This window comes from Miniopterus natalensis, chromosome 15 (assembly GCF_054644295.1).
Source record: "Miniopterus natalensis isolate mMinNat1 chromosome 15, mMinNat1.hap1, whole genome shotgun sequence".
NCBI classification, from domain to species: domain Eukaryota; kingdom Metazoa; phylum Chordata; class Mammalia; order Chiroptera; family Miniopteridae; genus Miniopterus; species Miniopterus natalensis.
Genome location: NC_142095.1, coordinates 26,698,563 through 26,710,719, shown reverse-complemented (window position 1 = coordinate 26,710,719; position 12,157 = coordinate 26,698,563). Strand labels below are relative to the sequence as shown.

Genomic DNA, 12,157 nt, shown 5'->3' with positions numbered 1-12,157 from the left:
TTGTGGGTTTATATTTCAACTTTATATTATGCAATACATATATGGCCATGGTTATTATATCTTAATTATGGCTACTCTTATGAGGCTATAACGTCTTTCTTTGTCTTTATGATATATTTCAGTTATACTCTATTTTGTCTAATATAAAAATTGCTACTCCAGCTTTCTTTGTTTCAAAGTTGTCCAGTTGTATCTTTTTCCAATCCTATTTTCAACCCTTTTGAGTTCATGTTATCTCATGTCATTTAATATTCCCCTTAATCCCTTATTAGATTATAAAAAAATAATAAATGGAGCTAGAGCTGCCATCCCAGAGGAATGATTTTGCACAAATTATACCTCAAACCTCTGAAATGTTAAAACAGGACAAAATCACCTTTGGACTGGGCCTAAAGCAACATTATGCCCCCCAAAACTGCAAAGATAACAGATATTGCAAAGAAAGTAGATATTATGACTACAGAACTGATGACTATTGAACTGAAAATTCAAAACATTATTTAGAATTAACATCAACATGTTATCTGCACCAGTAGAAATGCCTTCCTTCTATTGATGTAATTGTTCCCCTTCCCTTTCTCATAAATACCCATTGGCCTTGTCTCCTAATTGAAACATTATTTGGACTTCTGCCTGAATCAGTGTTTCCCAAATAGCTATGCTTTGATCTCAAATAAATGCTTGTTGCGTCTCACTTTGAAAGAGGTTTTATTTTCAGGTTAACAAGCTCTATTTTACAGATAAGAAACTAAGGCTCAGAGTTTACTTAAAATCACCAGCTGTGGAGTGCTGGAGCTGAGACCCAGATCCAGGGCTGGCTGTGCTTCTGCGCTCCACTCCACTCGCTCCTCTTCTTTACATACTCCGTTTCCCTCTTGGACAAAAAGTCTAATTTAGCAGCGGACCACCCTCATGGGCCCTGAATCCTTACTGGTAGGCCATGCTTTACAAAGGACGTTCATAGACACTATCTGATCTTCCTAATGCTCTATAAGGTGAACAGCAAAAATACAATTATTTCCGTTTTACAGATGAAAGGCTCAGAGACGAGTTTGTACTTGCCAAGATCACCCACGTGTTCAGAACTCAGATCTTCTCACCTGCGTGTGATTTGAGCTCGGCCTTCAAATGTTTTTCTCATTTATTTCCCCTCCCCCTCCTCCACTTGAGAAGTCAGCATTTGAAGTCCACTTATTAGTGTTTTGTTAACCTATTCCTTATGCATTTAAAATTTAACCTCTGTTAACCTCAGTTTTCTCATCCACAAGATGGGTACAGAACTGCCCACTCTACAAAGTTCCCGAGAAAACTAAATGAGACAATGCATGTAAGGTGCTCAGCACCCTTCCCAGTTCAGAGTAAATGTTCCAAAAGTTGTGACCTGTTGGAAGTTGTAAAGACCCTGGAGGTGCAGACACTCTGACACCTTTGAGCTCATATATGCCAAGAACAAGGTTACCTGGGCTGTGTGCCCATTTCTGCCTGACCCAAAGCCCAGCAAATTCTCTGCTGGGTCTCTCGGTGCCTGCAGCTCTGCACTTTGGGAGACCACTGAGACAGGAGAGTAGAAAGTGCAGAGAGGATAATGCAGTGAAAGTGGCTGAGGCCACAGAAGAAGGACCATAGCTGACTGTTGTTCCCCTGGCCTCCGCTGACTGGCCGAGGGAGCTGCGCCCCCAGATAAAGACAGCCACAGATAGGCTGGGCCCAATGCCTGGGAGGCGCCCATGGGAAGGTCTGCTCAAGGGGGGAGGGTGCTCCATAGTGAGGCTTGGCAAAGGGACCCAATCAGAGCATTTGTCTTATGTTTTTCCTTCACTAGGCAAACAAATGAAGGCAGAAAATGAAGACAGGTGGCTCACTCTCAGACTGAGCACTAAAGTCACTGAGCTTTTGTTCTAATTGCCCATGATGCTGGAAGTAACTGGGACCACCTCGGACCAGCTGGCGGGGAGACACTCACAGCACCTGTCAATGCAAAGGGCTAGACTCAGGCAGTGGTTCTCAAAGTTTTCCATTCAAAAGCACCACCTGCAAAGCTCATAAAAACATGGATCTTGGTTAGGGCCCCCAGAAATTTTGATTCAGGAGGACTGGGGCAGGGGCCTGGAAACCTGCATTTTTAACAAGCTCTCCAGGTCATTCTGATCGTGGTGGAGGGGGGTGTGGAGATTGAGTGCACAGGGCTCCAGGCTGGAGGATCTGCTCAGGCCCCGGAAGAAGGTGGCTCCTGTGCCCCTGGGGTTCCTGACTAGGGCTCCAGCTGTCACTCCTGGGAGAACACCAAATTCTCACCAGCAACCTACGGACCTCAGTGGACCTCAATTCTTTTACAGAGGGAGTACTGCCCTGGCTGGGTGGCTTGGTTGGTTGGAGCATCATCCTGTGGCCCAAAGGGTTGCAGGTTTGATACCTGGTCGGGGCGCATATGGGAGGCAACCAGTAGATGTTTCTCTCCCACACTGATGTTTCTCTCTTTCTCTCTCTCCCCCTCCCCCTCCCTCCCTTCTTCTCTAAAATCAATAAAAAATAATATCCTCCAGTGAGGATATATATACATACATATGTACATACAAAGGGAATATCATTTGTGCCACTAAAAGCAAGGGGAGGAAAGAGCTGGCAGACAGAAAAACCCACAACGTCATGACTCTGCTGGGCTCTGGGCACTGCCCTTGCCCCTAGAAGCGGAGCCACCCCTTCCCTGTGAGCTTTCTACAGCCAGGCAGCGGGAGCAGGAAGTACAGCGGGGGTCGGGTCGAGGGTCTGGTCCCGACTCACTGTCTTCAGCCTCAGGTTTCCCGCTGAGGCTGTTCATTTCTGTGCTGCCCAGATCCACAATCATGAAAGGTAATGGATGTGAATCCACTTCTAAATCGAGATCTATTCAGCACTTCTAGCCAGGTTCCTCCCCGCAGAAACACGAATGCTATCCTGACTGAAATAGTACAGCTATAAGCATGTTCCCAAAGCAAGCCTGGAAAATTGCAGCGCCTCCAGGTCAAGTCACCAGGATCTCAGGTGCCTGCTGGTCCCCCTGCAGTCTCCCTTGGGACTGGCTTTAAACAGACAGAACTTCAGCGGCAATCTGAGGCCTCCCTAAGCTCCCACACTTCTCTCAGCTGTTAGTGTACTTGGGCCCAAGCCTTCCAGGCAAAGTGGGCTCATATTTTAATAGCAGCATTTTCAGACATTGTCATGGGAGTGGCAGCAATGAGCACACGAGAGGAGAAACAGACTGTAAAGCAAACTCAAGTCTAAGTGAGAGCTCCAGGCTAGCAGAGGCCAACAAGGCCCCCATCAATGCTCCATCTTTAGGTGGTCATGTGCTTAATTTCTTTTATTTATTTAGGAAAAATGATTCCACGGTAGTGAGGAAATGGAGCCAGGCTGATGGTGACATTCCACTGGGGCTGGGACCCGGGCAGGTCCCACAGATGGGCTGGGGCTGGGAGGCCTGGGCAGGATCTCTGGCCTCCAGGCCCTCTCAGGAGGCAGAGGACAGGAGGGCTTCACTTAAAGGGCCAGCCTGTGACTGTGTGAATCCTGCTCACTTTGTTTCATAGGAACCATAGCTCCTCCCGGCCACATGCAGACACACGGACACAGAGATACAGACATACATACACACCAAGATATCCATGGATGTACACACAAGACACATGTACACATACAGTGTGCACAGGTACACACACACCCAGAACCACAGACACATTCACAGAATCACACACACAAACACCCTCTTTACTGGAAAATAAAGCCTCATGGCTCTTCCCTGCTCCAAAGGACATTCTTGCATACACACATCCCTGCTGACTCACTGATGTCGCCAACCCCCTCCCCTGGCTCAGAGAAGAGAGAGCCCTCGTTTGCTGTCCTGAAGAGATGTCCTACACAGGGAGGCCACCCCAACTTCAGACTGACTCCTATCTTCCCGAGACAGGTCCTGCTCTGTGGGTACCTATTCAGGGTTCTCCTTCCACCAGGAAACACTCCCTCAATTCCACCCACTTTCTCCTGAGGAAGCACAGCCTTCAGTCCTTTCCCCTCTGTTCTTGAGGTGCTCCTGTGAAAACTGCTCCTAAATCTGCCCACTCTTCTGTTTAAAACTGTCCTGCAAAACATGCTTTCAGGGAAAGCACTGCATTGCCAACATGAAATTCTCTCCAGCGCTGTTCTGGAATCTACATGCTCCCTAACCACACGTTCAGCCTGCAAACTGGCCAGCTGCACTCAGCAGGACACCTGAGCAGACAAAACCCCAAAGGCAGTTAGTTGCCAGGGACAAGAACACTGGTGCCATGAGCCTGTCACCCTTTGCTGAGGAATAAGGGCTTGGCACTGTCCACGAGGCACTTTTTCAAGGAGACCCGAGTGTAATGGGAACTTGCCAAACAGTTCAATGATTCTGTTAGCTTTGGTAATGCCTAGAAGCCAACAGACTTACCTTCTTGCAATCAAACTAGTAAAAGACCAAAAAAGATAATACTTTCAATGCTGATAAGGCCACAACAAAGTGGGAACGAGAATCTTTAAAATGTTCATAAGCTTTGAAATATTAATTTAACGAGCAGGGATCTATAGTCAGGAACTTAAGAAACATGGACTAAGATTTACACAGGGACGTTCACTGTAGCATTCATGCCACAGACTTTTATGGGCACTGAGCTCGGAGCTGATGGTACAGCGACAAACAAATATGCTTTTCCTTAAAAGAACATTCAGTCTGGAGGAAAGTCAGACATAAAAATAGGCAAGTGCAAATCAGCATGGGAAGTGGAGTGACAGAGACATGCTCAGTGTACTGCGGGGCCCTGAGGCCAGAGGCCAGTGGAAGCTGGTGATCAGCTCGCCACACCTTTCTGCCGGCCGGACAGGGGCCACAACAGAGAAGGACAGGGGCTGTCCCACCTTTGCCCCTGACCCTCATCCACCAGATGACCTCTCAGTTATTCAGGTCCTCAGGCACTTGGCTTGGAGAAAAGATTGCCATGGGCACTCCTGTCCCAGACAGACTCAGCCCCTTGAACATCAAGCAATGGGCAGTCTCATGTGAGTTTGGGTGTCAGAAGTTACTGTCCAGCCCTGCTGGCCTGGCCCAGCGGCTGAGCATCGACCTGTGATCTCGGAGATCGCAGTTTGATTCCCGGTCAGGGCACATGCCCGGGCTGTGCGCTCCATCCCCAATGTGGGGCATGCAGGAGGCAGCCGATCAATGACTCTCATCATTTACACAGAGAGATGTTTCTATCTCTCTACCCCCCTCCCTTTGTCTCTCTGAAACCAATAAAAATATATATATATATTTTAAAAAGTATGTTGAGTACACTTAAAAAAAAAAAGAAAGAAATTACTGTCCAGAATCTGCTCCCCGCAGGATGAGACGATGAGGTCAAGTGGCCAGACTTGTGGAAATCTTTGGGCCCAGAATGCCCAACCCCTACCGCAGCCAGGAACACCAAAGTGCACTTCCTCCAAGGAGGCTAGGAATTAGATCCCCTCCCCCAGGCCTTCTTAGAGCCTTGCACTGCCACCTTATAGGACTAATCACCCCATATCAAGAAAGGCTGTTCTTGAGGCTCTGAATCCCATGTAGCCCGAGGGTAGGGCCTTGTGTCACTCATGTGTCACTCACAGTGCCAGCCTGTGGCACTGGCCTGACACACTATAAGCCCTCAGTAGATATTTGCCAGCTGAGTAAAGGATGCCTAAGATCGCCGTGTTGGGCTTGGAGGGAGGGAGGCCCACATTCTGCCCCTCTCTTGCCTAATCCTGGCCCAGGCCATGGTAGGTCCAGGAAGCATCACTAAGACATGGGGCAGAGACCCTGCAGCATGACTAAAACCTGCCTGCCTCCTGCTTCCTGAGGATAGGCCTGACTTCAAGCCATACGAATGACCTCACAGGGCTTCAGAGACCTCATGTGTAGGAAGTTCCCCAGTTTCGAGTGGCCCCCAACCAGTCCTGATGTCTAAAACCAGGATCCACACACCAGCTCCAAGAATTGAGCTTTGTAATGTAACTTGAGAGTGCCTAGCCTAGCTCAGAGCTGTCATCGCATTTACTTCCCCTAATTAACAAAAGTATCAGGACAGGATAGACCATGAGAGCCTGAGCCCTGGAAGATTGGGGCTCCACCCACAGAAGGAATGCCAAACTCTCAGGAAAGGAAAGCACTCAACCCTGGTCATCTGTCTGAATGGCTGGCACCATGGCTTCAAGGGACCATCCCAGCGGACCAGCATCCCCAGGTTGCTACTGTGAGCCTTGGAATGCTCACCACTTTGGGGGAATGGTTCACCTGCCAGCCGTCATCCCTTGGATGCACCCAGTTAGGAGGTGGGTAGGCAGAAAGGTTGGAGAACAAGGTCCTGTGGGCAGGGGGCACCAGAGAAAAGTGAACTGGGAACTGATTAAGCATGGCAGACTCCTACAGCTAAACAGACTCTATAGGCCATCTCCTAAATCTTCATCATGTCCAGAGAGAAGTCTGGGACCCAGAGAAAAAAGGGAACCTTCACAAGGTCCCCAAGGATGACCATAGACTCCAATCCTAGACCTGCCACCACATCACATCAGCCCACCCCACCCCAGCAGACGCACAAGGGTTAACTGTCCCTAACAAGGCTGCCACTGATTACTATCAGCTGGCAGAAGAGCTAACCTGGCCAGACCTGAGACCACAGACAGACAAAATGCCAAGTTTTCTGACAGATTTTTCCTCTCTCCACCTGGTCTCAGGCCCTGATCCCCAAACACCTCCCTCCTCACAGCAGCCCACTCTTGGCAGGGACAAAACAAATACCTGATAAACAAACCAATCAGCCACCTGAGTGCTGGTCAAGGGCTGGATGAGTAACCATCCTGCACGTAGCCGCAAAGGGCAGCCCACTGCATGAATGCAGGAATGCAGCCTGCACAGCCGCCACCAGGGCCCTGCCACAGGAGGCGGGGGGCAGAGCAGCAGCCAAGGTCCCAAGAAGGGTCTTGAGGAGCCCAGAGCATGGAGGAGGGGCGATGGAGATCAGAAGGGAAGTGGTTTCTGGGGCACCACAGCTGGAGTCCTGTAGGTTCACAGTCCCAGGCAGAGCCAGGGCATTTGGGGTGAGGGTGAGGGTAAGGGTGAGGGTAAGGGGAGTCTCTGGATAAACTCTCTCTGCACATCCCTCCTACTTACTCCTGTGGTCATCCAGCTCAGAGACACACATGCTGCTTGGGCGCTTGGGAACAAGTTTCAGAGTAGGAAAAGGTAGGGGTGGGAAATTGAAAATACAGTGACAGCCCCACAGATCCCTTTGTGCCTGGCTCTGAACAACAGCTTTTCAGGCACTCGCCTCACCACAACTGCATGCGGGAACAGCTTCTGAGGCTGCAGCTGCATGAGGGGTGACCTGGGATTTCACCAGCTCTGCGGCACCAAGGACTCCCCTCCTCTCACTACACTGTCCCCACACTGCACTGTCTCCCCTGGCAGGGAGGACTGACTTAAAAGCTGTGTGTGAGGAGCACCCACGTGTCCACAGGGCCGCCGCTCCTCTGTCCAGGGGCTGAGCAGTGGAGGTGGCTGCCTGCTCTCTCCGTGTGCCTTGGTCACAGTCACAAAGCAAGGGGGTCCACAGGTTCTCCACTCATGACCCCTTTCAAGGCTGAAGCTTCCCTTTTTGAGCTATGTCTTCCATGGAAGGGACCCAGGGGAGGAGCAAGAGGGTTCCTAGAAGCAACCTCGTTTACAGGTTTTTACAGGGGGGGACAATGAGACCCAACAAGGAAAACAATATTTAAAATCACCTGGAGGCAGCACTGTGTTGAGAAGTCTAACAGGGCAGGAAAGGCTGCTGGATTGAGAATTGACTGCCATGTCCTGGCAGGGGAGAGTCATGGCGTCTCTGCTCAGCTCAACCTGGTCTTGGCCTCTTCCCCACACAGCAGCTCGGTGTAAGTCAGAGAAGGTGTGCTTTCCAAGCAGCACACAGCCCGGCCCGCAGCAGGTGGGCGGATACGCACCCCCACTGCCTGGGTGCTGCTCTATGGGGGATGATTTGCACGCAAGTGTGAGGCCTGAGTGTGGCAGCCACATCCAAGGCCCTGGAGACCCCCAGCTTTCTTCAGTCCCTGACTATTGGTTTGCCAGTATCAAAGGAGGCCATAAGCCATCAACACCACTTCCATGCAAGGAAATCAGTTCTCAAACAGGCAAGGCTGTGTGTTGAAAGATCCGCTTGTGAGGTAGAGATACCTGTGCTCCAAAATCGTAGGCAAGAGGCACACTGCCCCCTCCGTACCCAGAGCCGTGTCTCCCTTCATTTCATAAACAGCACGTGCTCCTCAAAGGCAAAGAGTATGGAGAACATTCACCCGAGCAGGCCCCAGGTCTCCACATGCCCCTCCTGAGCGGGTCAGAAAGCCCACATTTACACCTAGCGGCATGCTCTTCACAGGTGCTCACACAGGCGACCCGCCTCCCCAGACCTGCTTCCTATTCTGGATTCCCAGTCCCAGCAATGGGCGCCCAGCTCCCCAAATCAGAAGGTGCCCCGGGAGACCGCTGGATACCTCCTTCACCCCACTCTAGAGGCCAACCAACACTGAGAGCCCCGCTCCACACATCTTCATCTCCTCCTCTTGGGGCTACTACCAGCCTCTTGGCTGAAATCAATTTTTCAACTGGTCCTCCAGCTTCACTCCCTCTTCCATGCTGCATTGACAGGACCTTTCTAAAACCTTCCACAGGCTCCTTGCAGCCTTCAGAATCAGCCCCGACCTCCATCAAGCCTGCCCCTATCACTCAGCCCCTATACTGTACACTTCAGCCAGGCCAAGCCACACCACGCTCCCTCATATACTGGCCATGCCACCCCTGCTGTGTTCAAAAGCGTCCTTCTGCTTGGGTGCCCAGTCCGAAAGGCTACCCAGGCCCCAACCCCCTCCATCCCCCACTGGCCAGCCACGCCAGCCAGCAGTCAGGACACGCAGGCGGAGGACAGGCCTTCCCGGGACCCTGCCCAGCAAGCAGGAGGCTGTGGTGTCCTTCACTCCAGGCCTGTGTCCCCTGCCGGGACCCTGTTCAGACTCCTGTCTCCAGCTTCCCTAAGACTTCTCTGGCAGTTACCTATTATGCATCTGCCTCCTGCCCCAGACTGCCCTCTTGGTAGGAGAGACACCAGCATCTTCCTGTGTGTTCCAACATCCAGCTGGACCAGGCCTGGGGTATGGTTTATGGGTGAAAACCCAGGAGGTACCTTCTTGTGTTCTGTCTTACCTATCAGGCTGAGGACCCTGTTGCCTAGGAACATGTAGCCCTGGGGTCCTGTCCCCCAAGAAAAGCCAGAATAATTTCTATTGTGTTTGTATGCATAGGGCTGGGGGGTGCCAATGCCCCTACCAGATCTGATTCTTGTCCCAATTTCAGAAACACTGCCTGCCTTTGCACACAGCTATGTTTCTGGAGGCCTCCCTAATAAAAGAAGGGGCAGAAGGGGAGGACTGTCACTTGGTGAGTCCTCACAGGTTCACCCTCATGGGCTGAGGACATCATGGGGGTCACAACAAAGGTCTGACAGGCAACCTGGGTTCCCTCAACAGTGAGCAAGGAGTGTGAACAGGTCCGGGCCTGCTCTCTGGGCCCACACCTTAGGGATCACAAACCCCCACAGAACAAGGATGACCAAGGTCTGGAGGAGACAGGTCCCAAACACCGACCCCATGGCTGCTACCCTAGAAAAAGGTCACTGTGTCTTTTTATTGCACACCACTAGCAGTAACGGTCTTTGGTCCCCTCCTCCCCAATGTACATAAGCCTATTTACAAAGCTTTACAGTCAGTCCTACATTAAATATCAGTAAGTGTTATGGGCTGAACTGTGTCTCCCAAAATTCATTTGTTGAAGTCCTAACCCCTAGGTACCTTAGAATGTGACTGTATTTGGAAATAGGGTCTGTGTAAGGGTGATTAAGTTAAAATAAAGCCATTAGGGGCCCTAATCTAATCAGACTAGTGACTTTATAAGAAGAGGAAATTTGGACACAGATCTGTACACAGGGAAGATGGAGTGAAGACTCAGGGGGACGACAGCCATCTACAAGCCAGGAGAGAGGCCTCAAAAGAAACCAACCTTCCCAACATCTTGATAAATTTCTGTTTCTAAGTCACCTTGTGTACGGTATCTTCTGTCAATACTAGCAAACTAATGCTGTAAGGCTTAAATTCTCTTTTTAAAACGTAAGTATAAATAGGCCTTTCTAATATTTTCTTCTGACCCTTCGTTGGATGGTACTCTTATGGGCAGGTGTGAGGAACCTATGGCCTGGCTGGATTTTATAGTGAAGGCCCCAAGCCAGAGCCCCCAGCGCCCAGAGAGGTAGGTTTCCCACAGACCAAGCCTTGCCAGCGTTTCCAAAACTCAGCTGATCATAAGATTCACCAGGGTGCCCCGGTCCCACCTGGGAGTTATGAGGTGAGGCCCAGAGCCTGTTTACCTTAAGTGGGCCGGGTGATACTCAGTACCAGAAGGGTTTGAGAAACCATAGTTCAGGCCATTCCACACAAGGAGACAGGTTTGTAGCTGGGGGGGGGGGGGGGGGCGCCTATCTGAGCATCCCCACCAGGCAGAGGGATGGAGAGAAGCCCGTGACCGAGCCCTGCGGGCCTCTCCCCTGGCCCCTCGCAGCCCCATCCCGCACCCCCATCTCTAGCCCTGCCCCTTCCCTCTACTCCGACCTCTGCAGAAGGCAACCAGTCTGCAGTTTCTGTCGCTGTATTTGCCAACCAGCGTTGCGCCCCGCGTTCTTTCTTTGAATCAACAGGCGGGTGTCCTCTGCTTCCCTCCTGACTAACTCTAGAGTCCCAGGCGCCCTTGTTTTTCTCCTGGGTGTGGCCCGCCCGCGACTTTTCTTCCAGGCTCCGGGCCCTTGAATGAAACCCAGGTTCCCTCTCCCAGCGCAGCCGAACCACAGGCGGGTTTGAGAATGAGGGGCTGGGAGGCATGGCCACCGCCCCCAGGGTAGGCGAGCCGGCCGGGGCAGGTGTGGGGGTCACCTGCTCCTTCCCTCCCTCGGGTCCACGCGCCCCGCAGGTTTCGTCGGAACCTCCAAGGGCACCCACCCCACCTCCGCCCGGCTCACCCAGGCCGGCAGGTGCTGGCCCAGCAGCTCGCGGCTGATGAACTGGCGCTCGTTGTCCAGGAATTCGAAGGCGGCCGCCAGGCGCCCGAGCTTCCCGCGGCGGTTCCGGCGCCACCACATCCACAGCAGGGCGCCAAGCAGCAACCAGGTGATGCTGAGCCCCAGGTAGCCGGCGAGGTAGACGGGCGCCAGGTAGAACAGGACGCGCATCACAAACGTGTAGAGCTCGGGCAGCAGCTGGCGGGACAGGCGTGGCTCCGGGCCGGGCGCGCGCTGCTTTGGCCGGGCGCCGGGCGCCCCAGGCGCGCCAGGGGCGCAGGGCTCTTCCGCCGGCATCTCGTCGCCGCCGTCTTGCCCTTTCCAAAAGCTTCACTTGGGCTCAGGTCCGCGCGTCCCGACGCCCGCGCACATCAGTCCTGAAGCGCAGAGACCGGACCGCCAAGCCGCACCTGCCCGCGGGACTGGCCGGCGCCGTCTGGGCGCTCGGAGACCCGGGCTTCGCGCGGGGCCGGGAAAGGCGCCGCCTGGAAATGCGCGGCGAGCGGCGCCTCTCGGCTCCCAGCCCGCGGCCCAAGGTGTCTCCGCCCCAGGGGCGGGGCCAGGAGGGAGGGGGCGTGGCCAGGAGGGAAGGGGCGTGGCCAGGAGGGAGGGGCGGGGCCGGCCGCGGGGCTCCCGCCCCCCTGGGTCTAAAAATGATCCATGTGGCGAGGGCGTCTGCGGACCTCAACGCCGCCAGGCGCCGGCGGAGGGTGCAGCCGCAGCACCCTATTAGAACCCGGGGTGCTGTCCCAGGCAGCATGTGACTCACCGAGACATGTGGACAAATGACTTGCCGTAGATAAACATCACCTAAAACCTGTTTCCTACACCCAGCCTCCACTACACACTCTAGTGGAGGCTCTTAGCTGGGCATTCGAGGGCCTCCCAGCCCCCGGTGTGGACCAGATCCTATGTCTGATTCCCCCAAGTGGCCCCTAGAGCCCTGCAGGCCCTTTTCTAGCTTCTGTAAAGCTTAGCCCGAGCCCAGCCTGGGGTCT

At 52.9% G+C, this 12,157-nt stretch overlaps 1 protein-coding gene across 1 annotated transcript in view; it reads right to left on the bottom strand.

Annotated features, from left to right (window-relative positions):
• The window catches only part of ESYT3 (extended synaptotagmin 3), a 48,235-nt gene extending 36,779 nt beyond the window's left edge, over positions 1 to 11,456 (bottom strand). The window contains exon 1 of the mRNA XM_087824955.1: positions 11,121 to 11,456. Within this exon, the coding sequence (XP_087681081.1) occupies positions 11,121 to 11,456 (336 nt within the window). The remainder of the gene's footprint in view (positions 1 to 11,120) is intronic.
• Between the last annotated feature and the right edge of the window lie 701 nt (positions 11,457 to 12,157).